The 26,575-nt window shown below is 39.4% G+C and overlaps 1 protein-coding gene across 7 annotated transcripts in view; it reads right to left on the reverse strand.

Annotated features, from left to right (window-relative positions):
* Positions 1-26,575, reverse strand: part of LOC141788789 (cyclin-dependent kinase-like 5) — a 74,385-nt gene that overhangs the window by 21,740 nt on the left and 26,070 nt on the right. For all 7 annotated transcript variants that reach the window (XM_074667855.1, XM_074667859.1, XM_074667857.1 and 4 more), the window contains exons 4-7: positions 6,512-6,557; positions 4,705-4,841; positions 4,488-4,608; positions 1,415-1,474 (exon numbers count right to left, since the gene is read on the reverse strand). In XM_074667855.1, coding sequence (XP_074523956.1) covers positions 1,415-1,474; positions 4,488-4,608; positions 4,705-4,841; positions 6,512-6,557 — 364 coding nt within the window. The remainder of the gene's footprint in view (positions 1-1,414; positions 1,475-4,487; positions 4,609-4,704; positions 4,842-6,511; positions 6,558-26,575) is intronic.

The following is a 26,575-nucleotide window of genomic DNA, read 5'->3' on the forward strand; positions in this document are numbered from 1 at the left end:
ATCCTTGGCCAAGAAAGGGTGGTTAATTTGAAGCTTGAGCCAGCATATATTTAAAACATTTTAGCATAAAGACTGACAGAGTGGAAGCAATCTGCAGGCTTCATCCAAATCAACCGACTCCTTAAGCACATTTCTGTGCATGTAATTATTTCTGTCCAGTTTTTAGACTCTAACATTGTTAGTAGGTGGGTATTTGAGAAGTGGACAAAACTGTGCTGCTTGTCTTGTTGTGCTATGCCAAGCTAAACTAGCTATCTCATGGCTGCAAAAGCAGGGCCACATCTTTTAGACTTAACATCTAAACCAAGATCCCTGTGTTGACAGGGGATGTGTGGAGGACACATGGACACACATGAAGAAATAACATTTTATTACTGTCCGATCATATTTTCTTTCACTGCTAGCGTTTGAGTAATATCTAGGCATTAGACTCTTCTTTGTATATCTTTCAACTTTAAAAGCAACACAACAAAACGGAAACATATTAATCTTCTTAAATCTTTTGGGATCTAAAAAGATTTTAGTCCAAAATCACAATATAATACATCCAATCTGAGGATTTTTTTGGTGGCCACTGGTGGTGAATCCGATTTGAAGGGGGGTTCTAGGTCACCCCTGGCTGCCCCTTTGGGTTTTAAGTTATCAGTATGGACATTAGAGTGGTATAAATCCTCTCTAAGTCAAGACAAGAGAGGATCAAGCTCTCTTTCTAGAGTGTAAAAGCTATTTTTGTCAAACACCGAGAATACGACGCAACTATTTAAACTGATTCATTCTAATATAAGCCATTAAAGAGACGCTGCATCTCTTCTTGAACCATTTCTGCATTAAGAAAGAAGGATCTGTCAGCCTCATATAACCTGATGCAATAATGTGACAGAGCTGTTGGATTAATATTTTGACTAAAGGTTACTTCTCAAACTGCCGTTTTAAAATCAAGACAGCGCAAGGTGAAAACAAATGTGCAGTAAGACAAAGTCTCAAAGGTAAACCTCCACAGCAGAGTGTTTAGGCCGTGTTTGTTCCCTCGATGCCTTTGGCTGACACAGAGCAAACAGCAGGTCTTCAGTCTCTCACTCCAGATTGTCTACGTGACGCTGGCTATGCCATGTTTTCCGTTTTGTTGTGGTACTACCAGATTGAATCAAAGCATGATTAGCCCCTTGTTTTCCAACACGTTGCATTAATTGAGACGAGGGGAAGAATGCACAGCATCCGCCTGCTGAGAACCAGAGAGGAGGGCTGCACACACAGCTTTAGAGAACCGGATGAAGCCTGCCTGCTGCCCCTCTGAAGCACCGGTTCCAGCCAAATATAGTCTCTGTTGAAAATACTCCTTTTACATCACAGCTTTGACTGTTTGGCCACCTTCCTCGCAGCTCTTAGAGCGCGAGCGTTTGATAGATCTGCTCACCGAAGTCACATAACTTGAGGACGTCATCAGAGCTGATGAGAAGGTTTTCTGGCTTTATATCTGAGGAGGAAGAAGACAGATGGGGAGTAAGACACCACATAAGCTGATGAGGGGGCATCATGGTTACATCATCACTACCATCAAACTGTCAGCTGTCTCATTCAGCAGATTATAATTTTTTACATTTCTCTAATTTAATAGAAGCAGCACACAAATAGGAGAAATGGACAAAAATATTCACAGATTGAGGATAAAAGCTATAATTTATAGATTATATCCCCTTCCCCATATGTGAGCTTGGGTAGACCACAGGCCATTTGGATGCCCGCTCTGTTGCATCAGTTTGCCAGAAGCTCACATGGACCATCTGCTTTCCTGCTCTGCTGCCACTGATTTGCCCCAGAGCTCACATCTTGTGAACAATGGAGGAGGAAATCTAAACCTGCTGTTATATTAGATAAGAAGAGGAGGACACACATGCATATGATGCTATACTGACAATATTCAGGATCTGTTAATAAGTGATGGAGCAGGTGCAAAAACTGAGCTCAGTGGAGCCGCCTGATCATCTTCTTTTACCACAGATTATTTGAAAAATTAGTGCTGCATGGTTTAATGTGCATGGTGTTGGCACATTAGGACACGTCTAATCCCAGTTTTGCTAGTTTAAGAGCCAATAATCCAGACACGTTGCTAGATGCTGTTATTAATGTTTTTGAGAAACACTCTCTGGTTGTGTTGATTCTGGTGCACATTGAGGACAAAATGAAACATTTTTTCTTGTACGTGCAGAAGACATCTTTTCTGATTATATATCTCATCCCGCTTTTGTTTGACTTTCAAACATATCGCTCTCTGTTAATCTGTTCATAGAAAATGAAAATATAAGCCGTTTCTGTTGAAATATTCTTTATTAACAGCTGCTGAACATGTGCTGGCTTTGTGCTACTGTTGGCTAATTTCTCCCTGCAGAAAAACCAGTGTCTTCTTGGGTGGGTTGCAACTTGTGGACGTGAATCCCATAAAGCACATTTTTCCAAATACTGACAGAATTTTGCCATTTCTGGTTTAGCCTTCTTTAGTGTGTGTCCTATGCTGTCAGAGGTGTGAACAAATATTGATACGACAATATATCCCAATACTTTGACTCATGATAAAATATCGGTATTTCAGCTTTTAGTATGGATATTTTTGTTAAAGTAATCCTGAGTTTATTATACATGTTATTATAAAGCATCCTCATTTCTACATATATTCTCTCTACTATCTATGACTTTCCTCCAATCATCATTTTTAACACTAATTTCTTTCTTTTTTTAAGGCTCATGTTTTGTCTTTTGTTGTATTATGATGCCACTTGGACTAAACGTCACTAGTGAAGTTAGTGGTTACTAGGGCTGAAACGATATACTCTTCTCGTGATTCGATTCTGTTACGGTTTTTGAGGTGCCGATTTGATTTAAATTGTGATTCTTCCATATTTCCGATTTTTAGTTTTCTTTTTTAAACACCAGACCATGTGAAAAAGTTCAATGATGATAACGTCTACAGACTACATCAGGAGCCATATTTTTCCATTAAATGCACGTCATGTGAGTCAGAGAGAAACATTTCACCCTCTGCTGGAGAAAAGTGGTAACTTTTTTCCAATCCAGTTTATAAACAAAGAATGAAAAGTAGAATTTGATTTTGAAAAAAAAAATCAATTTTTTGACAAAGTATCCCAAATTTGATACTGTCAAAGAAAAAATGCAGATATATCGATTTTTGATTTTTTCTCTCACCCCCAGTGGTTACTCCACACTTTCGGGTTTGTGTTCTTCTTGGTTTTATAACTGAGAAATAACATTTTTTTTTTAACCTTTGTGCAATAAAATAAAAGAACACAGAGGCATCAGTATTTTTAGCCTGTTTCTTAACCATAAAAAACTTTTCAAAGAAACTTTAAGTCTCTCACTAAGTATGAGCAGTATGTTGTATTTAATTTTTAAACCAGGTGCACTTGCAGCTGCAGATTTCCATTAGTGCCAAGGATTATATCTGTTTTTAGCAGACATGTCTCAGGGTGATGCCCAGATTACAGTTCTATCAGCTGCAGTCATCCAGCTGCAGCACAAGCCTCTTCCCACTGAGCGAGCAGCTGTACACGTTTATGCTAGAGGCAGGACAGAGAAAACCTGGCTGATTACTGAAATCTTCAGACACGCTGAAAGAATCAGTCAGGTCAGGTCAAATACTGTAAACACTGTTTGAATGCTACTCTGTGAAGATTGTGTCCTTTAAAAGGCAGGAAAACATTTGACTTTAGACAACGGATGTTTTGGTCAGTGGCTCAGACGTTCTGCTGCCTCCAGATCGAGCTGTGAATGCCGACACACCAGTAGATGCTTTGAATGGTGCAAGTACACATGTTGATTTAATAACAGCCCACACTGAGCAAAAAACAAGTGGACTGAAAGACTTAAAGCATGACAGCCCTTCCAAAAGTGAAGCCAAAACATTTGGAGCTACTTCTACTGCCTGGCAGTCGTATAGGTCACACAGCCCACCTCCTCCATGTTAACAGAATGAACTCAAATTATAAAATTAAAAAAACATGTCAAATACTTTTTCCTAAACATGGTTTCTGTCAGTAAAGTTAGTTGTTTTCAAGCTTGAAGCCTGAGATTTGTAGCTCTGTGAATAAACAAAGGTTTTGCAGCATTGTGTGCACCAAAGAGGAGAAATTAAACTCTCTGTAACGGTGTGAGTAGGCTGGAACCCCTGAAGGCTATTTGACAATCTGTTATGGATAAGCGTTTTGGTCACCTGTCATTACCATGGCTTCACAACACGACCCTTTTCTGTGCTGACTCTGCACGGCTTCAAATGCTCCATATGTCTGCATCTCTCTTGAGGGTTATTTTGGCTTCACTCTTGTTCAACAGCAGGAAGCAAAGACGAGTGATTCATCTTTATATAGAGCAAATACTTTCAATGTCCTGTTTGCTATCTGCTCTGTAGCTTTACTCCTAGATAAGAGTTTTTTATTTTCATCCAAGAATATGAAAGAAAAAGTGAAGCCAGCCTTTACCCCGATGAACTATGTCGTGCTTGTGGCACCAGTGAATGGCTCTGATTAACTGGTAGATGTAGCTGCGAGCTTTGTCAGTCGGTACACCGTTGGGTAACTCCTCCAGCAGCTCGAGCATGTTCTGAAAAGAGAGATCAAACACTTGAAAAACATGATGAAAAACAGGATGCCATCACACTAGATGACAGTTGAGGATCAGAATGTTACAGACACGTACCTTCTCCACATACTCAAACACCAGGTAAAGCTTCCCTCTTCTACGGAAAGCCTCCTTTAGCTCAACAATGTTCTCCTGTTTGAGGGTGCGGAGCATCTTAAGCTCCCGCAGCGTGGTTTCTTTGACCTCCTCATTTTCTGCATGGAGATGAAAGAGGCACTGAATCATGATGGCATTTAGGCTTACAGGTAGTTTTTTTTTTTTACATAAATAAAGAGTATGAGCTGTTTAATGACCAGAAAGTTCTGTGAAGGAATGCTGGTTTAAAGATGCTGAGAGGAGGATCTGTTTAAATTGGACTGCAGCGCCACCTTGTGGCCCAGAGTCTCACGCACACTGTTGTGAAGACGTCACTTTTAACAAGGCGCGTGTTTGTTTAAGGAATGAATGGAGATCCAAACAAAACAAATTGTCTTTGTTTAAAACAACTTTTTACCAGATACAACGTGGCAGGGTAAGGTTTAAATCAACAGTTGAGTAGTGCTGCTGTTTGAAACGTGTCAACAAGCAAACGCAACTTTGTACCATAGTTTAGTAGACGTCTATATTAAGTGCAGCTGGCAGCCCGGTGCTCTAAGACATGTCTGTAATGTGTAACATTAGTGAACCCTGGTTATGTCCTGCCAGTCATCTACCAAGCAGAGCTAACATAACCTCACTCTTCATTTTATTGATAGACTCTCAAGTTTGAACAGACCACTGCAGAATAACTGCTGACTGTGGGTTGGAATGAACATTATCACAAACAGTTTAGCTAGTGTTGTAGCCTTTAGCTCGTGCTGTATCTCCCTCCCGTTTAGCCTTGTTCTGCTTTTCTGTCCTTTTTCTGTCTGACAGTTTGGCTCCTGTGTCCACCATCTCTACAAAATTAGTCACAGAAATTGTGGTGTTGTCATAGAGACTTTAACGTGCCATAAATCAATCCAGTCTTGCTCGACCCAATCAGGAGGCTGAGAAAAAGCGTTTAGGAAAAACATATATTAGCGCTGATAATCTCAAAGAATGAATTATGATCAGGCATATATCTAGAAGGGAGAGTTTTTAAAAATGATTTAGATAATCCTAACATCCCCTTAATATGCAAAAGTTGTAGCCCTTATTGCTAGACCATAGACTGTAAAAAAATGGACATCATCTTGCTCGGCTCGAAGTGAGTTCGCCATGAAAACTGCTCCCCCTTGGTGGCTGGCTGCAGCATAGGTAAAAAAATCCAGCTCTCCAGTCATTCCAGATGGGCTGTCGTCAAACTTTAAAAAATTAATACACCTCATAGAAATGTTTCTCACGATTGTTGTAGTGATTTGAAGATATTATTTGGCTGCTTTGTATTCAAGTCCTCTTTTTCCTGTAGTTATAAGAGGTTAGAGACAAGGTTTTACGTAACATTTAAAAATGATTGACAGCTGCCATTCTCATGTATTTGTTTTGGGGACTATAAAATATGTTGGGAGGTAGAGTCATAAAGTAATTAGACTCTCGAAAGAAAAAAAATAGTGATTATTTTTGTCACCCAGCTCCACTCAGATTCTCCCAGAATCCCTCACAGTCTCAACTGCACAGACTCTTGCTGCACAACTGCTTCAATGGCTGCGCCTGTGACGGAGGAATTTTGACTTCAAAACTGTACAGTGATAAATGGTGTAGCCACGCTGTCCACTCTGTATACACTCAATGTGCTCGACTCACTGGCTCTCTACCCCTCCTTGTTTCATCTCTGTCTTTAACTGTTCTGTTGAAGCAAAGGTAGAAATGCTCCAAAAAGTCACTAAAAACATTGTTAAATAAATAAGGATTATTGTCTTCTTACCTTCACTGTCCTTGAATTTTTTAATAGCCACGATTTCATTTGTATCCTGCAGAAAAAGAGGAGAAAAGAAATCATGAGAAATTTAGTTTTATTTTATTTTTTTCTGAAATAAGTTTGTTTAGTTGACTTCAGCTCATTTGAAAGTGGATGATACAACTTGACAACTTGAAACATGACAGGCAGACAAAAAGCATGATCTGTTACAACCAATAAGTTCACCTCAATGGACCTGATCACACCTCACCTCACACATCACACACCTGTAGAGCTGTAAGTGTTAGTCAGTAGCTCGAGTTGTCTGAGTACAGAGAATTGATCACTGCTAACATCACGAGTGAGTGGAAATGAGAGATGTCTTTCAAGAATCACCTTTTGAACTGAGAGGGGCAAGGTTAATGCTCTTTTAAAACATCTTATCCATCAGTTTATTGAGAAAATTATGACTCATGGACATGTATGACCCTTTTTAGAGAGATATTTTTTAGCTTTATTAAGTATACTCATCTGAGACCTTGGGAAGAAATTTGACAAGAGATAAATGGAAGAGAAATCATAAAAAGTTAAAGTAAAAAATAAGAGAGAAAAATGTAAGTCAAAATAAAAATAAGAAGTACATAAAGGAACCCCCACAAAAAACAGCCTCATTTGACACAAATATATTGTGACATTATTATGGGTCACATGCAGACTGGGGATGTGAGGAGTAATGGACAGGTGTTTGCATCATTGCTTGCATTTTTCATGCTGCGAACAAAACATTGTTTTCCAGAGCGGAGTTCCTCCGTCTATGCTGACAGCCACAAAACAGTGACTGGGAAGTTACAGGTAAACAAAACATATGTAGCAGATACAACATCATCCTTTCCTAAAACTTCTAAAGTCTGGAAGCATTTCAGCTTCAACACTGCGAGGAAAAAGTCAGTTGATTGGTAAAGCAGACCCTGCTTATCAAGTGAACACATTGGCGAGTATTTGAAGACAAGACATGATGGAAGTCCCTCTTGACATTAAATTTACTGTCAAAATTAGAGCCAAACTCTGAGATTTTCCTCTCATTCACACTGTCAGTCCCTCGTCTTAAAACTAGGAATGTGCATGTTCAGCTAACAGACACCGGTATTGTTAGATGGTTAATCTGAGCAGCTGTAGGTCCAGTATCGCTATGAAACACAACCCTGATCTCAACATGCACATCCTGCAGCATAGTGTGGTTTGTCAGTATGTTGATCAAGTAACTGGAGATGAAGTTGTATGTAGGCTGAGTCTGCTAAAACTGAAACTGTATAACCACTTAATCAGAGCAAATGGTAATCAAAAAAGGTATGTGGACTAAAGGCTGGTGGTACTAGCTCTGCTAACCTTAGCCACACTCAGACATAGTGTAACTGCAGGTTCTGGGAGTCTGTGTTGAGTAAACTGTGCTCAATTTTGACAATTTTCTGAGTACTTGCTAACATTCAGGCCTGTTGGTTTGGCAGACTTAAATAATGAGGAAACTAAACTGCTGGGAACATCCCTACTTGAACCTTTACTTTAGACCAGGCTAGGGTTGTCAAAAGTATCGATACTTAAAAAAGTATCGATACTAAAATGTTGTATCCGGATACAATACTCACTTAGTATTTATACTAATGAGCACATTTTAAATGAACACAGAGACTTAAAAAAGACGAGTCAACCTTTTGATGAATCAAAATGCAGCATTGTTCATCAGTCCATCTGAGCTGCTGTTTTCACTCACTCACTGTTTTCTAAATGATTAATTCATCCTGAGGTTCCCTGGGTCACATATTGTTCATGATGTGAGCAATCTTTTAAGGATCAAGCTTCAAATACAATCTACAAGTGCAGTGGTTCTCAACCTGTGGCTGGAGGCCCATAAGTGGGTCTCAGGGCTATTTTTAGTGGACAGTGCATGAATCAGGCAAAAATTTGGTAAAAATGTCTTCAGTGTGTGCTCAGGCCTGAAACTTTCTTTTTACACAACTGTTTGTTGTGTGTGGTACTGTTAATTGTAACATGTTGCAACAGAGGTTATATTTGCATTTTTATGTTAATAAAAATGTTTCTTTTAAATATTGGGTTCTTTTTTTTTTATCCTTGTGGTATCGAAAATAGTATCGAGTATCAAATATTTTCCTGAGTATCGGTATCGAGTTGAAAATTTTAGTATCGTGACAACCCTAGACCAGGCAGTGCCAAACTTTTCAGCCCTTGACCCCCAAAAGCGCTGACACCGGTGACCCCCTGCTATGGGAATAGACTAATAGGCCAATCCAAAAACAGACCAAAAAAGAAACAAACAAAAGAAATAATATATGTAATAAAATTAAGAAAACCTTTGTTCTTGAATTAATTTGCCTCCATTGACTCTGTCGTTATCTTGACTTAGTTTAAAGTAGAGATAGACTAATGTGTGTTTTTTTTTCAGGGCCAGTACAGACTATTAGTAATCAAGAAGGCCGATAAGCGATATTTGGAGCCGGTATTCATTTGCAGTAAAAGTGACCACATTGGCATTGAAACTAGGGATGCATGATATTATTTGCACATTATTGTTATCGCCCAATATCGGCTTAAAATGAAATGTTGGATATCGACCACCTCAACAAATTCCACATAAACAGGTAAAATAATGGTCTAAAGCTGCAGATATTCATTTGATGTTATTGTGGTTTTGTTTGCACAGTTGAGATTGGGTAGTCCCATATTTGGTTCCTGTTTTAAGTTAAACTTGAATTTCAGCAGCAGTCTGTAAGGTACATATATTTGACCTGAACTAGAACAATTCCTCTTTTTCTCTCATTCTCCTCTTTTTCTCTTCATCCACTCCAATCACTGAAAAACTTTCAACAAGTTTAACCCTAAACTAGACAAGTAATGTTTCAAGTCAAGACAAAAATGAAGCTTAAATGAAGAATTTTATTTTGAATGCTGGAAAGATGAATCAAAGCCATCAGCTAATTTTCAGTTCATTATCAAATAAAGAAAAACTAACCAGAAAAGTCGAATAAATATTAGTTGCAGCTTTATGGTGGACCCTTTTTCACATTACTGGGTCACTTTCATAATAAAGGGGAAAAAAAAAAAGATGTTGCTTCTACACCTGGCTGATTCATTGATGAGCTGTGGTACAAGTAGGTCAGGGACACCTGTAAACGCACACAGCTCTGGAAAAACAACAACACAAAAGAACTTGTAAATGGTTAAAGGGATGAGAGGCAGTGGTACCGATCAACAATCCATGTAGCAAACAAAGAAATTCAGACCCAATCATCACTGAGTCACTGTTTCAGACACTTCTCATTATCTCTCCATGAAGTTCTGTGAGAGAGACGACGCCCCGGCACTAGCCCCGTTTCTCGACATGTCCTACTTAGGCCTGGTATTTCTGCCTATGGCTCAGAGCTCTGCTCCACTTTCCCACCCCCCTCAGAAAGCCAAAGGCGGCATCGCACCACTCCAACATGGACGCCAGTGAACAGCAAGCCCTCCTCCCAGCGCCGAGAAACACAAGATGACTCACAGCGGGGTCAGCTACATGAGCATCACTGTGCACACAACACACACTCACACACACTTGAACACACACATCAGAGTGAGTGTAGGGAGGAGATATCGGCTGCAGGGTTTTGATTAAATAAACTGTGTGCTTCTAAATATTGTTCCCTAACTGGGAAATTAAACAACAGCAGCAGCTACGGCACACATTGGGTGTGTTCTGTAAATCTGACTCAATGTTCAGGTAGTTCTGCAAACTCCCTCCAAAGTGCGGAGAAATAAAATCAAGAAAGTCACAGCAACTCACCAACATATGCAGAATGATTTTATACCACACCAAACTTGGTGTTCCTCAAAAGTTATCTGTCATCTTATTAAAAGACTTCGACTGCAGAGAAGTCTCAAATGTTACATCGAAAAAAATATTACCATGTCACCATGTAACTTTGGTCATATTGTTTGTAAACTAACTAAATAAAACCAGCTCCTATTCATTTTTGGACAGTGCAGTTTTTACGTTGCTCTCCAATAAACTATAACTTGTTTTTGAGATTTTTTTTGGAACTGATTGAAAAACAGTAGGTGTAAAAAAATAGAGAAGGAAAGTTTGAAGATTCAAACTTCATTTTTTGTTTATGGCCACTCTGCTCTTCCAAACTCTCCATGGTGACAGCTGGTAGCACGCACTAAATCCTTGTTTAAAGAGGTCGGTTTGCTCCTGTTTTAAATTGCGCACTCAGTTAAAGTAGATCACCTGCAACACACCCAGTAATAACAAAAGTAAAGTAGATGTACCTGTTTTATTTATCTCAAGTAGTTGAATAATGTTCTTCAGTTCATCTATCATGTTTAACCTCTGACAAAAAACATAAACAAAGTCAGAAATAACCTTTTGACGTCTTCACAACTCCCTTAGAGGCAGTGTTACCACAGTTACTTTGAAAAAGTAATCGATTACAGATTACTGATTACTCCTTTAAAAAGTAACTTAGTCACTTTACTTACCACTTGATTTTAAAAATAACTAAGTTAGATTACAAGTTACTTTATTAGTTACTTTCAGCAGCTGCTGACAACACCTGAAACTGCATAATTTGGCAAAATTGTGCCATGCAATTAAAATGAATAATAATAATACAAGTCTACATGCTTTGTTTTAAAGTAACATGCAGACATAGGTAGTTGTTAAAGGTGTACTTTACAATTTAAAACAAAAATATTCATCTTATACATTTTGAATTTCAATATACAACTAAAGAAAGCTTTTACAGTACTACACTACAGCGCTGTTCAATTACATTTTAGATATAAATTATTTTCTTTTTAAATGCTTTTTTCTAAATTCCAGGTTGGTTTTATCAGTTTCAGTTTTTGATAAAGCTGTAGTCTGTTGATCCTGTATTTGTAATACAATAAACAAAACTAAATGTTGCTGAGTGTGGGCTCAGATAATCCTCAGTACCCTGCTTAGGGCACCCCAGTCTAAAAAGTCTGGGCACGCCAGACGTTCATGGCTGTAGTGCGCTGATTTCTCTCTGATTGATTCCTAAATGTTTCAGTCAAAGATCTTAAGCAAACTGTCAGCACAGAGTGGACAACGAACAGTAATATTGTCATCTCTAGCTGACACAAACTCAAAACAGTGACTGTGATTCCAGCTAGAAAACGCACATCTCACCTCCCCCACTCTGTTTACCTTTATTTTACTGGCTGCTATTACACGTGAGTTGTTCCCATGCTGAAAACATGATGAACACATGACTCCTGTCACTCCCCGGAGACGCAAGAAAAAAAGCAGGAAAATTACAGGAAAATGAAAAGAAAAGTAATGCACAGTGATTTGGATAAGTAACTTTATTCTGATCACTGGTTTGCTAATAGTAATGCTTTATATTACTAGTTACTGAAAAAAGTGGTCAAACCAGAGTAACGCGTTACTTAGTAGCACGTTAATGGCATCATTGCTTATGAGTAACGGAGCATTTATGCTTGAAAAAATAGTTCTTTGATTAATAAATACTGATAATCGCGGATATGACAAAAAATTATTGTGATAGAATTTTTTTCTCATTTCGCCCAGCCCCACTCTGCCTGTTATCGTTGTAGACCATCTTAAAATGAAATTTGAGACTAATTCTTGTCACATTTCCTCTCTATGGCTGCTTCTTGTTCATCTACCTGCATTATCTATATGACAGAAAGTTTTATTCCATTAAATCATAACAGAATGAAAGTTTTTCTACACTTAGTGAAGCAGTTACTCGCACTTAATTGTGGCAGAAAAGTGTCAAAAGCAACTCTGATTCAAACCCAGGAGATTCAGACCTTTTGACAGCAGCAGTTACACAGAGTTATAAAGAGCATGAAAGCAAGTCCTCACAAATAATCACCCAAACTAACAAACTACAAACTTCACAACTTCAGGGACCCGAGTGAACCCGAGTGAATTATTTGCTCCAATTCCCCGAACATTTTATCAAACATTTAAATCAGTTCAGGTTATTTCTGCTTCAAGTGCAAACCACAGAGAGAGTTGCAGACGGGATGAAAACACACAAGTGTAAAACCAGCGACACCACGCTTCCCACTGATCTTTCCTTTATTGGGACGGGTTTCGCAGTTTTTATTATGTGTGCGTGTTTATGCTATACAGAACACCAGCTGCTCTCAACCTTTCTGTGTTATGTCTTATTTTAGGCTCTTTAGGAATTCCCATGTGGCGATGGACTGTGAGAAGCGTTTGTGTGGGAGAGAAACCAAGCTTGGGAAGTTATTATTTACAATAAAAATTCAGTCCTTCTAACTCGACCTGGAGAGCACAGATTAATACCTGAGCTCAAATATGACCACCTTAAAATATCTCAAAAGATACCAACTCCTCACAGGGCAGTATCCACATCCAAAGCATGAGACCACAGAGGACGTGAATTCAGTCAGCAGAAGAGGGCTTCAAGAGAATTTATACAGAGATGACAGAAGATTAATGTTAATTTAATCAAGAAAGCTCGACTCCTATATGCTATTTTCTGAGAGCCAAAAGCCAAACCCAACTGGTATATTTGTCTGCCAATTCTATTAGCCGATGTTGGCATAAAGCATTTATAAATTAGTGAATCTGTTTTCTGATCAGCCCCTTTCTGAAGCTTTTTAAGCAACACAACATGCAGAGAACATAGCTCGGGTAATTTTCCAGTTTTGTAGTTTTTTCACCAGATGCAGCTCCGACGCTGTTCTTCACAACTTGTCAGAAACAGCAACTCCATCAGAAGCCAAGTGCTTCAAATTACAACGCAGTGACAAAGGACATTTTTATGCTTCAGTACTTTTCAGTATCACACGTTTTAAGACAAAACACAGGTGGATATTTTTATGTTTAATAGAAAAAGACCAAAGCCTTTGAGAAACAACAGATCTACACTTATATTTTCAACCATCAGCAGGTGAGAGCAAATTACAGAGTGAGACGAGAGAGCGACGAGGATGACTACCTAAGTAATGAATCTGAAAAATGAAAAGCTACTTTAGCTATTTTCTAATTGTTTTTACACTCTAAGGAACTTACAAACACATTTATCTCTCGACACAATTGACCAATGGCTTAGTCCCACCCTCAATCAGCATGCGCCAATCACAGTGCATATAGCCATTCCCATACACTCAGACATTTTCTGCTGGGATGTCCATTTAAATACATTGCAGAAAGTGAGTTTTTGTTTGGTTTTTAGAGGTTTTTCTGAGATTTTAAGTTTAAATGGTGTTCATGGGGTACATACAACTCTGACACAAGGTATCTTGAGGCTGGGTGACCGGCTGTATTTTTCTCCCAACCTAAGCCACATCTCAACCAGGCAAAGTGTCTTTTTAGATAAAGTTATGTGGAAGACCACAACATCACCTCAACATAAATAAAATTAACAAGGATGTCCACATCTGTTCTAAGGTAAGCTGACATGGTATTAGAGATAGCAAATTGTCAATTTGCTTTTAAGAAATATAAAGTTATCTTTGACAGTAGAACCACCACTGCAGTCTGACAGACTATTTGGGATTTTCTCTAGCATGAGCTAAAGTTAGCCCACCGCTAGCTCCAAGCTGCATTGTTCATCATGTCTCTTTGTTTGTGGGGGGGTCTGTTTTGTCCAATTGTCGTTTTTTGGTGATCATACATCATTGTTAGCTGTTGCCCAGGGGCTCTAGTTAAGCTAACATTAGCTTCTGGAGCTTAGCTTCATTAGCTTGTCTGTAATGGCTGAGATAACAAATGTTGGTTAACGTTGCGCTGAATGATTCAGTGTAAATACTGTAGCACCAAACTGACAGAGACACACTCTTGATAAAGAAGGTAAAAAAGGCAGTTTCATTTTTGTCATGGCCAATGCTGATCAACTATCTTGTTGTCTCAGATGATGATGGCTACGAGATGATGCGCAGAAGCTTTTCATTGACCTTCTTAACAATAAAATGATTCATATATCCCTCCAATGTGGAGTTTAGACCCTTTCGGTGACTTCTTTGATATGTGATCTTTCTGTCTTAAAAAATCATCAATAGCATCCCGTGATATGTTTCCTACTGTGACACTTGCCATCGCGTCTGTCCCTGAATGGTTACTGTTTGTCCCAGTGAGTGAAGGGGGGCATGGCTTAGCCATAGGTCAGTTACACAAGAGAGTGCTGGACTTTGTTGGCTTGCATCCAGTCATGTGTTCTTACTGCTTGCTGTGTGTCTCTTTTTGCTCCACCCTCCATCACAGCCTCCATCACTCACTCTTCCTGTTTCTGTCTTTCTCAGACAGAGAGCAGAGAAGAGAGACGTGGATGACACCTGCCAGCAAACAACATCCTCTGGTCTTTAAATATGAAGCCAATGCAGAATTACTTAAAAACTGCAGTTCCTTAAGTTACCAGAAGCCACACCAACAAAATAAAAATGCTTACAGTCTGGTTCAAAAATGATTACGGTCTGAGGTCTGAATATTTTACTCTCTACTTACTCACACTCACTGCACAGATGAAGAATTTTCTTCTCACTCAGAAGTTTTGGAAATAGTGAAGTTATAAGTTTTGCATTGCTAGGGACATGGCTGACTTGACTGACAGGTGGGCACCTTGTAGCTGCTAGCAAAGAGGCTAAAGACCCACCTCAACCAAAACTTCACATCAGGAACAAAACTCACTACACTTGCTACCATATCTGTACTATGTGCATTCATCTAGAAATTTACAGCTTCTAATGACGACAGCTGTACTTTGGTGCACCTTCAGTCACAATCACAGGTTGAGAAAAGATCACAGAGAATTTCTGCTTTGACATATTCTCTGTCGCCGTCATGAGGACACTGATAAATAAGTTTTGTAACTATGTAAATATCACCCACGGGAAAATAACGACTAACTTATTCATTGTCACAATCTTGGTTGAAGAGTCATCAAGAGACAATTAGTCAGAGGAGGATGTGGTCATGCCACTGCTGTGCAACATTCCCCGTCGTGCATCACGCTCTCTAACTTTTCATCCGCTTTGACGTGAATGCTGCCAAACTTTCAATCATTAGACCTCAAGCCAACAAGAGCATTAATTTAGTGTCAAAGACTTGCTTTTGTACAGAACATGACATGATCAAATTGCCAGGCTCTTCAGTTATGTCTCTCACAGTCCAAATAAGGAGAGATCAGACATGAGATGCTTGGCTGTGAAAGTTGTTAATAACAGCCTGGTAGATCTCCAGGACGATGATCGCTGAGAGTGCAAAGACAACAAAGAGTTCAGTCAGGGTGAGACGGGATATTACCTAAAAAAAAAAATGAGTGCTGATTTTTTTTCAACTCAAAGCTTTCCTCAGAAGATTTCTTAAAACATACTCACAGCACTTTCTTTAATGGCCCACTGAGCTCCTCTCAACAGCAGGCTGCTGAACCAGCGTTTTATTTCAGAGAGACTGCAGGTGATGTTCAACGTGACAGCAACAGAGAGACCCCTAAAGTCACTGCAGAAAACCCCCGTGGTTATTAAAGTCTGAGAGGAACAAGCAGGGAAAGTCCTTCACTGAGAACTGGTGCCATGCATATTAATGAGAGCTTTATGACTATTTTGCGTTGAAATATGAATCTTAATAGCCATGCAAGATGTCCTGCTGGGATGACAAACTACGCTGAAAAGTGTACTTTCTAAGAGGTCAGTAAAAGTCAGCATTATGAGGAACAAAGGGAGGTATGGCTGTCTAGCCTGCTGCAGGGCACCATATTTTAAAAGGGCTGTGAGGACTATTTGGAAAAGTTAAAGTTCCACATGATAAAGACTGTTTCTCACATGCACCATCTCCCACTGTCTCAAGGACATAACTCTTACCAAGGTGTGTGTTTGTTTTAAAGCATATTCTTTTTAACACTAATTTTCTTTGTTTGAGTCAACTTTTCCCAGGAGGCAAAGTGGCGAGGTAATGTATTTATTACTACGCGCTATTGTTTGAAACAGGACAACAAGCAAACTTTGTAAACTTAATTTGTGCCATAGTTTAGTAACCAGCTATAAATAGTGTTCCTCATAGCCCGGTGCTCTGAGATGTGTCTGTAGTGAATCCTGGTTATGTCCTACCAGAGCTCATCTACCAACTCCAACCTCACCAAGCAGAGCTAACATAACCTCACTCTTCATTCTGTTGATAGACTCTGAACAGACCACTGCAGAATAACTGCTGACTGTGGGTTGGAATGAACATTACCACAAACAGTTAAACCCATGTTTCAGTCCGTGATCTGTCACTCTCCTGTTAAGCTTTCCTCTACTCTGACCTCCTTTTTCTTTTTGACAGTCAAGCTCCATTGTCCACCATCATTACAAAATAAATTCAAGAAATCCTTTTCAGCACAGAAAAAGGACAGATCTTGCTTCTCAGAAGGTCAACTCACCAGTAAACTTATCCGTGCAGAAATAACTGATTTTGGTTCTTATGAACAGGTAAATATATAACTATGATACGATGTCAAGATCACTTATTAAGTCCTTACAGTGCCTTTGATAGCATCGTTGTGCAGTAAAAAAATAGAACTAGAGATTTGTCCAGAGGAGAACAGCTCTTTAAGTGTGTACAGGCTGAACAGAGATCAGACAAACAATTTTTGATGAACCAGAGAATAAATGTTTGATCCAGAGGGGATATGAATAACTGTTTTAGAGGTTAAGAAGCTATCGTTAGATTACAGCCAATGAGCACAGGGATGGCAACATTGCTAAAACAAATTAAACAGTTTCTGTTTCCACCTTTAAATTAGCTCCAATTAATAGCCTAAGAGCTGATAACTCCAACTCTGTAATTTAAATGGATTTCAAGAACTCAGGGAAGGGAGGTTACCTTTGTATCAAAAGTATAAAGTCATAGAATATAATTCATTAATGTTTTCTTCAATAAGATAAGATAAGACTTTATTCAACCCACAACGGGGAAATTTACAGAGTTACAGCAGCAAACAAGAATCTGCAAAGTGAGAAACATTTTAATATGAATATATCAAAGAGAATAATATAGTTAGAGTACCTTAGAAAAAAATATCTACATCCTAAACATTACATAAAGAAAAAAGAAGTATAACCGGCCCAACTTTACAGGTCTGAGACTGTTCGATTTGAAAATCTGTTACAGTTCACTTATGCTTAGTTAGGTGAAGCGAAGGCTAAAAAGTAAGTCAACATTGGCTTCAAGCTTCACAGGGAGACAGTGACTTCCTGTGTGAGGGAGAAACTTGTTACACTAAATCTGCAGCAGCATTGTAATGTGGCGCTTTGCATCTGCTATTTAAATTGTAATGTAGTTAACCTGATCCAAAAAGGTTTCCTGAAAAAGACCAGGACTGCAGCCACAAAGAGGGCATCAACAGGTAGGCCGGATCTGACGTCTGCTTCACAAGAATCAGCCCTAAAATAGCCTTCATCTGTCAGGGGGACAACGACAACTTTAACATCCAGACAGGAACTGTGTGTCCCCCTCCTCACTCTTCCTCTCTCTGGCTCCTGATAGGACTACATAGACGGGTGCTCCACTCAAGGTGACCCATTTAATGTTAGACGTGAACGTCCTTTTTTTCCTCTCCTGTCCCAGTTTCTGTTCACTGGGTGCAAAAATAACTGTTCCCTTCAAAGGTGGCGGATGGACTTTTTTTTTCCCACCCTAAATAAATCTAGATGTTTCTGACAGCGACTCAGCTTATTTGGGATGAAAACAATTTAAGCCGAATGCATCATTTTTGTTATCTGTGGGGAGTGGGGGTGATGCAAACTTTAAATGAAATACAAAAATGAAAAACTGTCTCAAAAAGGAACGGTGATGATCGAAATAGGACAAATAACAGATGACTGCAGAGCGATGGTGACTCACTTCATGTTACATGGCGGTCCTTAAAACAGTGATGGGCTTAATAAATCCAGTCAATGCACTAATTACTCTGTTTGATTCACTGTAGTGAAAGCCAGAGTCAGAGGAAAAGGAACCTAGACAATTTAGATGTAAAGTGATGTAAAACTTCTATGTGCTACTGAAAAGGTCTCGCCGTCACCTTCACTGTCACCTGTGACATCACAGCAGGTGTTTCCTCTTTGTTTGTTGACCAGAAACATCTACCGTGACTCTACTTATTACCATTTAGCAGAGTCAGGAGTACAAATATCAGCCTGCTGCACTTAAACAGTCTTTTTGGTTGAGTGAACTGAGTGGAATGATCTGGAAGGATCTAAGTGACAGCCAGGAATACAGCTGGTCTAATTCTTAAAAAGCCTGGAAAAGGAGCTTCAATGTTTTCTCTCCAATCATTTTAAGCATTAAAATATTTAAAACGCTGACGTCCAATTGGTTTGACGATACAGGGCACAGACTTTTTTGTAAGTCTAGGCATGTGGCAACTACACTGGCATTGTGAGAGATAAAATTTGAAATTCCTAAGGGCCATGTTGCCAAACCCCTCCAAAAAAAATCTATATCAAACTTCTAATTTCTCCAATTTTTGTGTTTTGTGTTCCATTGCAAACAATGCTGGGCTATCACAAGTGTTCTATGTACTTTATGGATGAGTAGGCTAAAGATACGTAGGTACACCTGATCCAATTTGAATGGATTTGGGAAACCAGGTCAGGTTTGACTGTTTATGCAGCAGATGTAACTTCAGTGAAAATTACAAAGAGGCATGTGTTCTAGTTTAGACCCCTCATGAGTGCAAGAAATTAAGACATAAGGGTGACCCAAAGGGCTAAGCAACTTTTAATTTAATCTTTGTAAACAGGAACAATCATGCTGATTGTGAGTTAACTGGGTGATGGACAACAAACAAAATTTAAAGCTTTGGCTGCATGAGTTCACCTCCTGTTGTTGCTTTAACCCCCATCTTTAATCAATCAGTTTTTATTTATATAGCGCTAAATCGTGACATACATCAATAGTTCCTGGAACAGTGAAATGAAGCCAATCGGCAGTGGCAGCCACATTGGATACTACACTGGCTTGAAGTTTCCTTTCAAACAGCTATAGGGAACCTTTCAGTCATGTGAGCTGAGCTGTGTCTCTGATTGGACAATCAGATGATCGTAATATCTTCTGAACCACCAAGTTAAAAAAAAATGCACAGCCCATTTAGTGTGTGCCGATAGTGAGAGAAGAGTTTCAACCCCAAGCCTTTTTTTGAACCAGGTTGTAAATGGCTTTTTAATGCTGTAAAAGTCTGTTGTTTTTTTTAGCTTGGTGTGCACGCGGTTTCCGGTTTTCTGCAGCCAGCCTCATGCAGATTCTCAGTAAAAAGCAGCTTTTGACACTTCTGCAAAGACTTTTTTTTTTTTTTTAACTGGATGTTGCCCCTTGGTCTGCACCTGTTAACGTTAACAAAATTTAATTGGCAGAATCCTAACATCAAGACAGATAAGAAGTCTTAACCCACCATGAGTACAGCAGTTTGCTGCATTTAGCAAGTTACAACAGCAAAAACCAACTTCCTTCCTTTAAAAGGAAGAAACTTTGGTCAGAAACAGACTTATGTTAGACAGACCTCTTCCTTCCACACTCCTTGTTATTCCCACTCTGGTCATGGCCCTTATTTCACTTCCACATTCAAACCACAAACAAAACTAGTCTCTCTTTTGTGTTTTGTCACTGCTGTGCCTCATACTGTAAATACAGATAGATGCAACCTACAGTGGCCACTTCTAGTTTAGTATTTTGTCCTCTGTGCTATTGTCTAGTCTTATTTAGCCCTCTACATCTAATTCTCGGACGAGCAGATATCCCCCCTCTGTGCACGCCAAAACACGTGGCTGATGATCAGCTAAATCTTGCTGATATGAAGTCCTTAGAGGCCTCTTTTCATGTAACTCTCTGTGGCCCTCTAATGTTTTGTCTTTGTGCTGAGCTTAGTGAACCTCCTGTACTGTAGTTTGAAACTCAATGGTCAGACTCAAGAGCGCTGTTAACCTTCTAATAAAGACATGCTAAAAATGAAGCGAGGTGTGACAAACAAAACTGACACACGAGGTCAACTGACAGTACTCTACTGCTCCAAGTCATCTAAAGTGTCCAGAGAATTGTTAAGTGGATTACTTTGTTGGTTATTTTACTAAAGACTGAGAGCAGTCAGAAGAAAACCTGCTGAGGTTTAAATGTGACAAAAATTTGATAAGCACATTTGGGACGAACACGTTTAGTTCACTGAGTGATTAAACATTTTCAACTTTGCTAGTCAGCACCAGAATCCCCAGAACGTCAAATATATCACAGATATTTTTATTAACGTCTGCCCGCATTGCTGACAGCAGGGAAGCTAGAGTGGGAGGACACAGTGCTCACTATAACTATACCAGAGGTCTGCTTTAAGAGGTGACCTGTCAACTTTCAACTTTCAGCCCAATGGGTCTCAGGTTGTCAAAGTCAGAACTGATTTGTCGGCAATTTTCATGCAAAAACAAAGGAACACAAAAGTATTAACAAAATGATAATTAGATAGAATGATTTAAGCTGAAAAACAAGGAGGTGTCTGAACTTTCTGTTTCCAGTAGATGTAGCTTTTATCGCCTTCAATAGGAGTCATGTTAACCGTAGTGCTAAGAAGAGACCGTTAATGTTTCCCTCTTATCATTTTTAAAACATGGTGATGCAATTTTTCTGAAGGCTTCAAGTCCAAGAGTTATGACATGTCACTAAGACAGTTTCAGACTTGAAAACTGAACCTGAATTGAGATTGAATATTGATCTTTAGGGCTCTAGAGTTGAATGTTTAAGTAGGTTACTTAAACTACTATCAGTTACTTAAACTGAGCATAAATTCAGTTTCTGGGGACACATACCTTAGCCAACACAAGCCTTTCATGCACATGACTTCATGACTTAACAGATTCCATTTGAAGGCAGCAAATCAAACCACAGACGTAAAGGCTGAAAGTCACCGGTTAACACTGTAACCTGTTAGTCTGAAACATCTGCTTGAGCATCACATCTCTCTGTGGCTTCATCATCTGTGCCAGCTGAGGTATACTTTCTCCTTCTTCATCTGCTGAAGTTCCACTAAATATGCTGAGGTCTCAACTTTCACAAGAGCATGCTGACACTTTGACTTTACAGAACTAAAATGTTTCATTAGTCAAGTTGGGACTTTATAATGTGTGCATGCTGTGAGCTGGAAATTTATTGCTGGCAACACACTGGCTTCATTTCTGATGTTTTCCTGAAGACCGGTAAGGAATACTTCATATGTTTCAGTATTTACAGTAGTGACTCATATTTTGTAGGGGAGTGTGCCCTGTTTGTTTCAAATGTCGCATCAGGCCACACATTACCTGTTATTGCAGTTTTTCTGAAATGTTATTTTTAAAGTTTTATTCAGTGCATTTCAGTCATGTTTTGTGAGAGGTTGTGACATAATCATAACACAATTCAGAGGCATTACAAAAAGCTGTTTTAAATAGCAATTTCGCTCAATTTTGACAGGCTTTAGCTGTGTTAATTAGGTTGTGTTTAATTTGACTGTTTACTGATTGTCTTCTTATTATAGACTCGACTACATTTTAAATCTTCATGTAAATGACATGGAAATTAGTAGCTTAGGAACATCCACAGTTTGCACTCATTGGAAAAATGTCAGTCCTCCTCGGTAAAGGGTTTTCATAACGTAAAGCTCATATCCGCACTGACTGGGTTGCATTCCTCCTCACATGAACATGTTCGGTAAGGATGTCTCTGTGTTGGCATCAGTCGGACGCCCTCAGGGTCTCTGTGATCTAAACCATGCCAGGAAAAAGCAACTCCATGCCATCCTGGAGCTGCCAGGAGCATTCACCATGAGCATTGAGCTTTGTGCCTGCAGACTCTTCTTGGCATGTGCCACATATGTTCTTACTCACATGCTAATAATAGGATGACTCATGCCATCATGTGATGTTTCCTGCAGCTGAAAACATGTCTTGCTGTGTTTTCACTCCTGTCCAATAAGATTGTCTGGGTCAGTAACAGAATTGATGATGAAATGCAAGATGCATTGAAGTTTTTTTTGTTTTGTTTTGTTTTTTTATTACTTTTAGGGCCTTTTTTGCTTTTTTGGGCAGTCCAGCTGGAGAAAGACATGAAATGTGGGGAGAGGAGAGTAGGGGATGGCATGCGCCAACAACATGGCAGGGAGTCAAACCTGTGACCAGTGTGAAGAAGAGTGAAGCCTCAGTAAATGAGACACCTGCTCCACCAACAGAGCTAAACCAGCACCCCATTCTTTGCGAAGTTCACTGTGTGCTGTAATTCATGAACATGCTGATTTATTGTGTGACTGACTTTGATTCACTTGTTTACTTAGCTGTCTGTTTAGTCAGGCATGTCAGCTGAGGCGTGCACATTCCTGTCAGGGGGTATTTTCATCTACAATCAACACAAGACGATGTCTTTCCTTTCATATTTGCATGCTAACATCGCATTAGCATCTGTTGTTCAGACACATCAGGGTCAGCAGCAGCCTCCTTTCTGTATTTATCAGTTCTACTTTTACTGTACCCGATAGAACTGTACATATGTGGTTATTTATATTAGTCATCACAGTTAGCATAAAAGCTGCTTTGTGCAGTAAGAGGCCTTTTCAGTGGCAGGGCCAGATCCTGTTATCAGGAAGGCATATCAAAAAGAAGCAAGCCAGGTCAAGTCCACCGGAGATGCGATCTGGTATGAACTGACCCCTGTCACAACATCAAAACAAAACAAATTCACAGTATAAAAGAGGAAACAACACAGGTCGTGCCATCTTTTCATCAGTTTGACCCCTTTGAACTCTGTACAATTAAACTTCTAGATTTCATTCTAGACCTTTTATGACCTTTTAGACCTCCTGCACTCTCTATTGAAATCACTGCTCCTGGAACAGCCAAGGCTAACTCAGCTAATCTGAGTCACTGATAACCTGAAGCCGGTAGAAAAGTTACTGTTTCAGTTGCTGTCTCTTCTGGTGGTTAAAAAGGTTCGTTGTGTTTCCGTCAAGAGTACAAACTTTCTGGTTTCAAACTTTTTGCCAATGACTGTTGATTGGTTCATAGGTGTGTCTTTAGTGCAGATACGAAGCAGATAAGAAAATAGTATGATTCAATTGTTTGTTTTCAGACGTGGGAATTTAAATCTCTTCAGTGATTTGCTCGTTTCACTCTGCTGCTCAGCCGGTGCGCCCCCCAACCAGAAAAACTCTCCTGCAAATGTGTGTTTTGATATTAGGAGAGGAGAGAAGAAAGTTGCTTGTACGTGTCATCAGTCGTGAGTTGTGGGTTCCCAGGGCTTGTTTTCTGGAGTGTAGTTGCTTGTTTGGGTTTGCTATACTGCCTGTATGATCCCTGATTCTCTCCCAGCTGTCCACTTTGAGAAACAAACGCGACTTCTTCTTTGAGTTTCACTTTCGCTTTTCTGCACACTCTGCCCCTCCCCCCTCTCTGAGTGCCGTTCAGTCATGGCGCTCAACTATGCACTGCTGGAAACATGACGGCAGATGAGTTTGATGCTATTTTAAAACTGAATACCAAAATTTTGCTAGTGTGGATGTTATCAGAAAACAAACCCAAATGCAACACAATTCAACCAGACCCCAGGCTAAAAGACAGGAATTACTAGAGTCCTTTCAGCATGACCAACATTATCCAGGGAGCTGATTCATGGAAGTAAAAGTAATATTATCTCCAACTTTAGTTCATGATATTTTGAAAGTATAACATAACATAACAAAATCAGCCTATTGAATAAATATGAATTAATTATTTTACTGGAACTAAAAAAAGGGAACCACATAAAGTTAGGTTTAAAATAAAAGGTTTGCTAAACTTTACCTGACTGAGATTTCCCCTTTTTTGCATTCAAATTTTAAAAATCCAACTAAAAGGTCTGCTTGAATTGTTCTACTGATGTCATTTTATGCCTCAAAGGGTTGGATTTAACATTAACATAGTGATTTAGAGGAGAAATCAGATTACTGAGATATATATCCTGTGTCGAGATATAGTCTACAAATATCGAGATATTGGATTTTGGCCATATCGTGCAGCCCGAGTACAAACTTTGAAAGTAAAACTACATCTTGTATTTAGATCATATCCACAACAAACTAGCCCTTAACATTTTTGTGCAGTTATTAAATGGATCTCTTTTTCCTTATGTCTATATAGGAAGGGGTGGAACTATTTTAACAATTAGTAAATAGTTGGCAGTGACTATTCAATAGTATTTTCTTGCTTGAAATGCCCATCCCCAGTTCTGTCAAATAAAAAAAATCCTCTCTGAGGTATATCAGCAGTCAGTAAATCAAAGCAAAGCAACAGAAAAACATCAGCCACAGATGTCAGGGCATGGTACACGATTTGCCAGACAGCCGAGCAGGCAACTATCAGCTGATAATGATGTTCAGTGCATCCCTAAATTACACCGCAGCTGTTTACAAAGCAGAAAATCTGCAGTACATGCTCCACTTTCAATGCCAGCTACCCCCCAAAACCACATTACAGCTAAAAAAGGCACATATACAATGACACTATCCAAGCCCCTTTTCCATTATGAGCAAAACAAAATAAGCCCAGCTGCATCTGGCTTGTTGGAAATGAACCTGGGACAAGCTCACAACATGTGCACAGCAGGTTTAACTAACACAGAGATGTGGCCTTTGGTTCTCCTGTCACAACTTGTGTTGATAAAAAAAAACAGAGGACCCATGGTCAGATCAATCTGTGCTCACAGTATGATGTCTGAAGTGTAAGTTAACTCAAAAAATCTCTGGGAATCTTTGCTATCCTTGTTTATTGCAGCATTTTAAATCTTACTGCTGTTTCTTGTGGGTGGCAAGCCTTTTCTGGTGCTATTTATATAACAGGAAACAAAACATGCATGATACATGACATACATGACGCATGCTGCATCAGCACGTGAGCTTGAGCTCTCTGAGGTTTGTATAATTTCACATCCTTAGGAAAGGATAGTTAAGGATGATTCAATCTCATATAAGCATGGATATGTGATCCGAACAATCAAGCTCACAGGCCCACATGTACACCTGCTGTTGCTATGCATCTGTGTAAACGCTATAATGGCATCTAATTTTATATGTGTAGATTGCCAAGCAGGCAATTAGGTAAGGAGGTAACAAGCATGTAAAACGTCAACAAACACAAACATGACAGGAACACATTCACCTGGAGCAGTGTTAGTCTGCGCTCTCTGCCCAATGTTCTTTTTGATACGGAGAAGATGCGTTTTCAGATTTTTATAGATGCAGTCATCCCATTTCAAGAAACACTGATTTTACAGTGATTTAAGGCAAAACGTGTCCTTTCATGTTGTCCTGGAGACTCACGACTCCTCTTCTCTGTGTGCAGATACTTTCTCAATGAGTCAAAGCACTTTAAGGACCGCATTTATACAGATCTGACTCTGGCCATGGTCCAATCATAATGAGGCCAGAACACCTCCGCACAGGGCCACAGCTTCTACTAATCCTGCAAATCTCTGACGATTAATTTAAACATATTAAGGATAATTGCTTCAAATGGTCGAAACTGAATCATTTAACAGGCCGTGGAGACGGAGCTCTGATGCTGTCAATGTTTTACCTCTGTGTAGTCAGAGCGGCTAACTGGATGATAAGCACATTGAGGGTGACGCTGTGTGTAGGGAGCATTCCTGAGAGGTGTTCATGCCTAAATAAATACTCACTCCAGCTCTGTTTACCCTCTCTTCTACATCCCCCATACAGGCATACAATGTTAATGAACCGCCCATGGCCGTGTACGAGCTTAATCCAGGATTTAGATTAGCTGCTAGAGAGACGCCTTTTGTGTTTGACTCACTTCAGGGTAAAGTTAGAAAATAAACACTTTGTGTGCCAGGTCCAAGAGTCAGCTGGGAGTTTGCCAGTGAAACCAGAGACAAACAGAGAGTCACTCATTCAAAAACACACCTAGATTGACTTTACATGAAGTCTTTTGAGTTTCTTTCTTTATAAATCCTCAGCAGAGTCTTCAAGTTAGATGAAAGAGCTGCATCAGATCATACACTGCGTAAAAAGCCATTAATCCTCTTGAGAGTATTTG

Source organism: Halichoeres trimaculatus, unplaced genomic scaffold (genome assembly GCF_033239565.1).
Source record: "Halichoeres trimaculatus isolate MK-OKI-2021-1 unplaced genomic scaffold, fHalTri1.1 fHalTri1_scaffold_4, whole genome shotgun sequence".
NCBI classification, from domain to species: domain Eukaryota; kingdom Metazoa; phylum Chordata; class Actinopteri; order Labriformes; family Labridae; genus Halichoeres; species Halichoeres trimaculatus.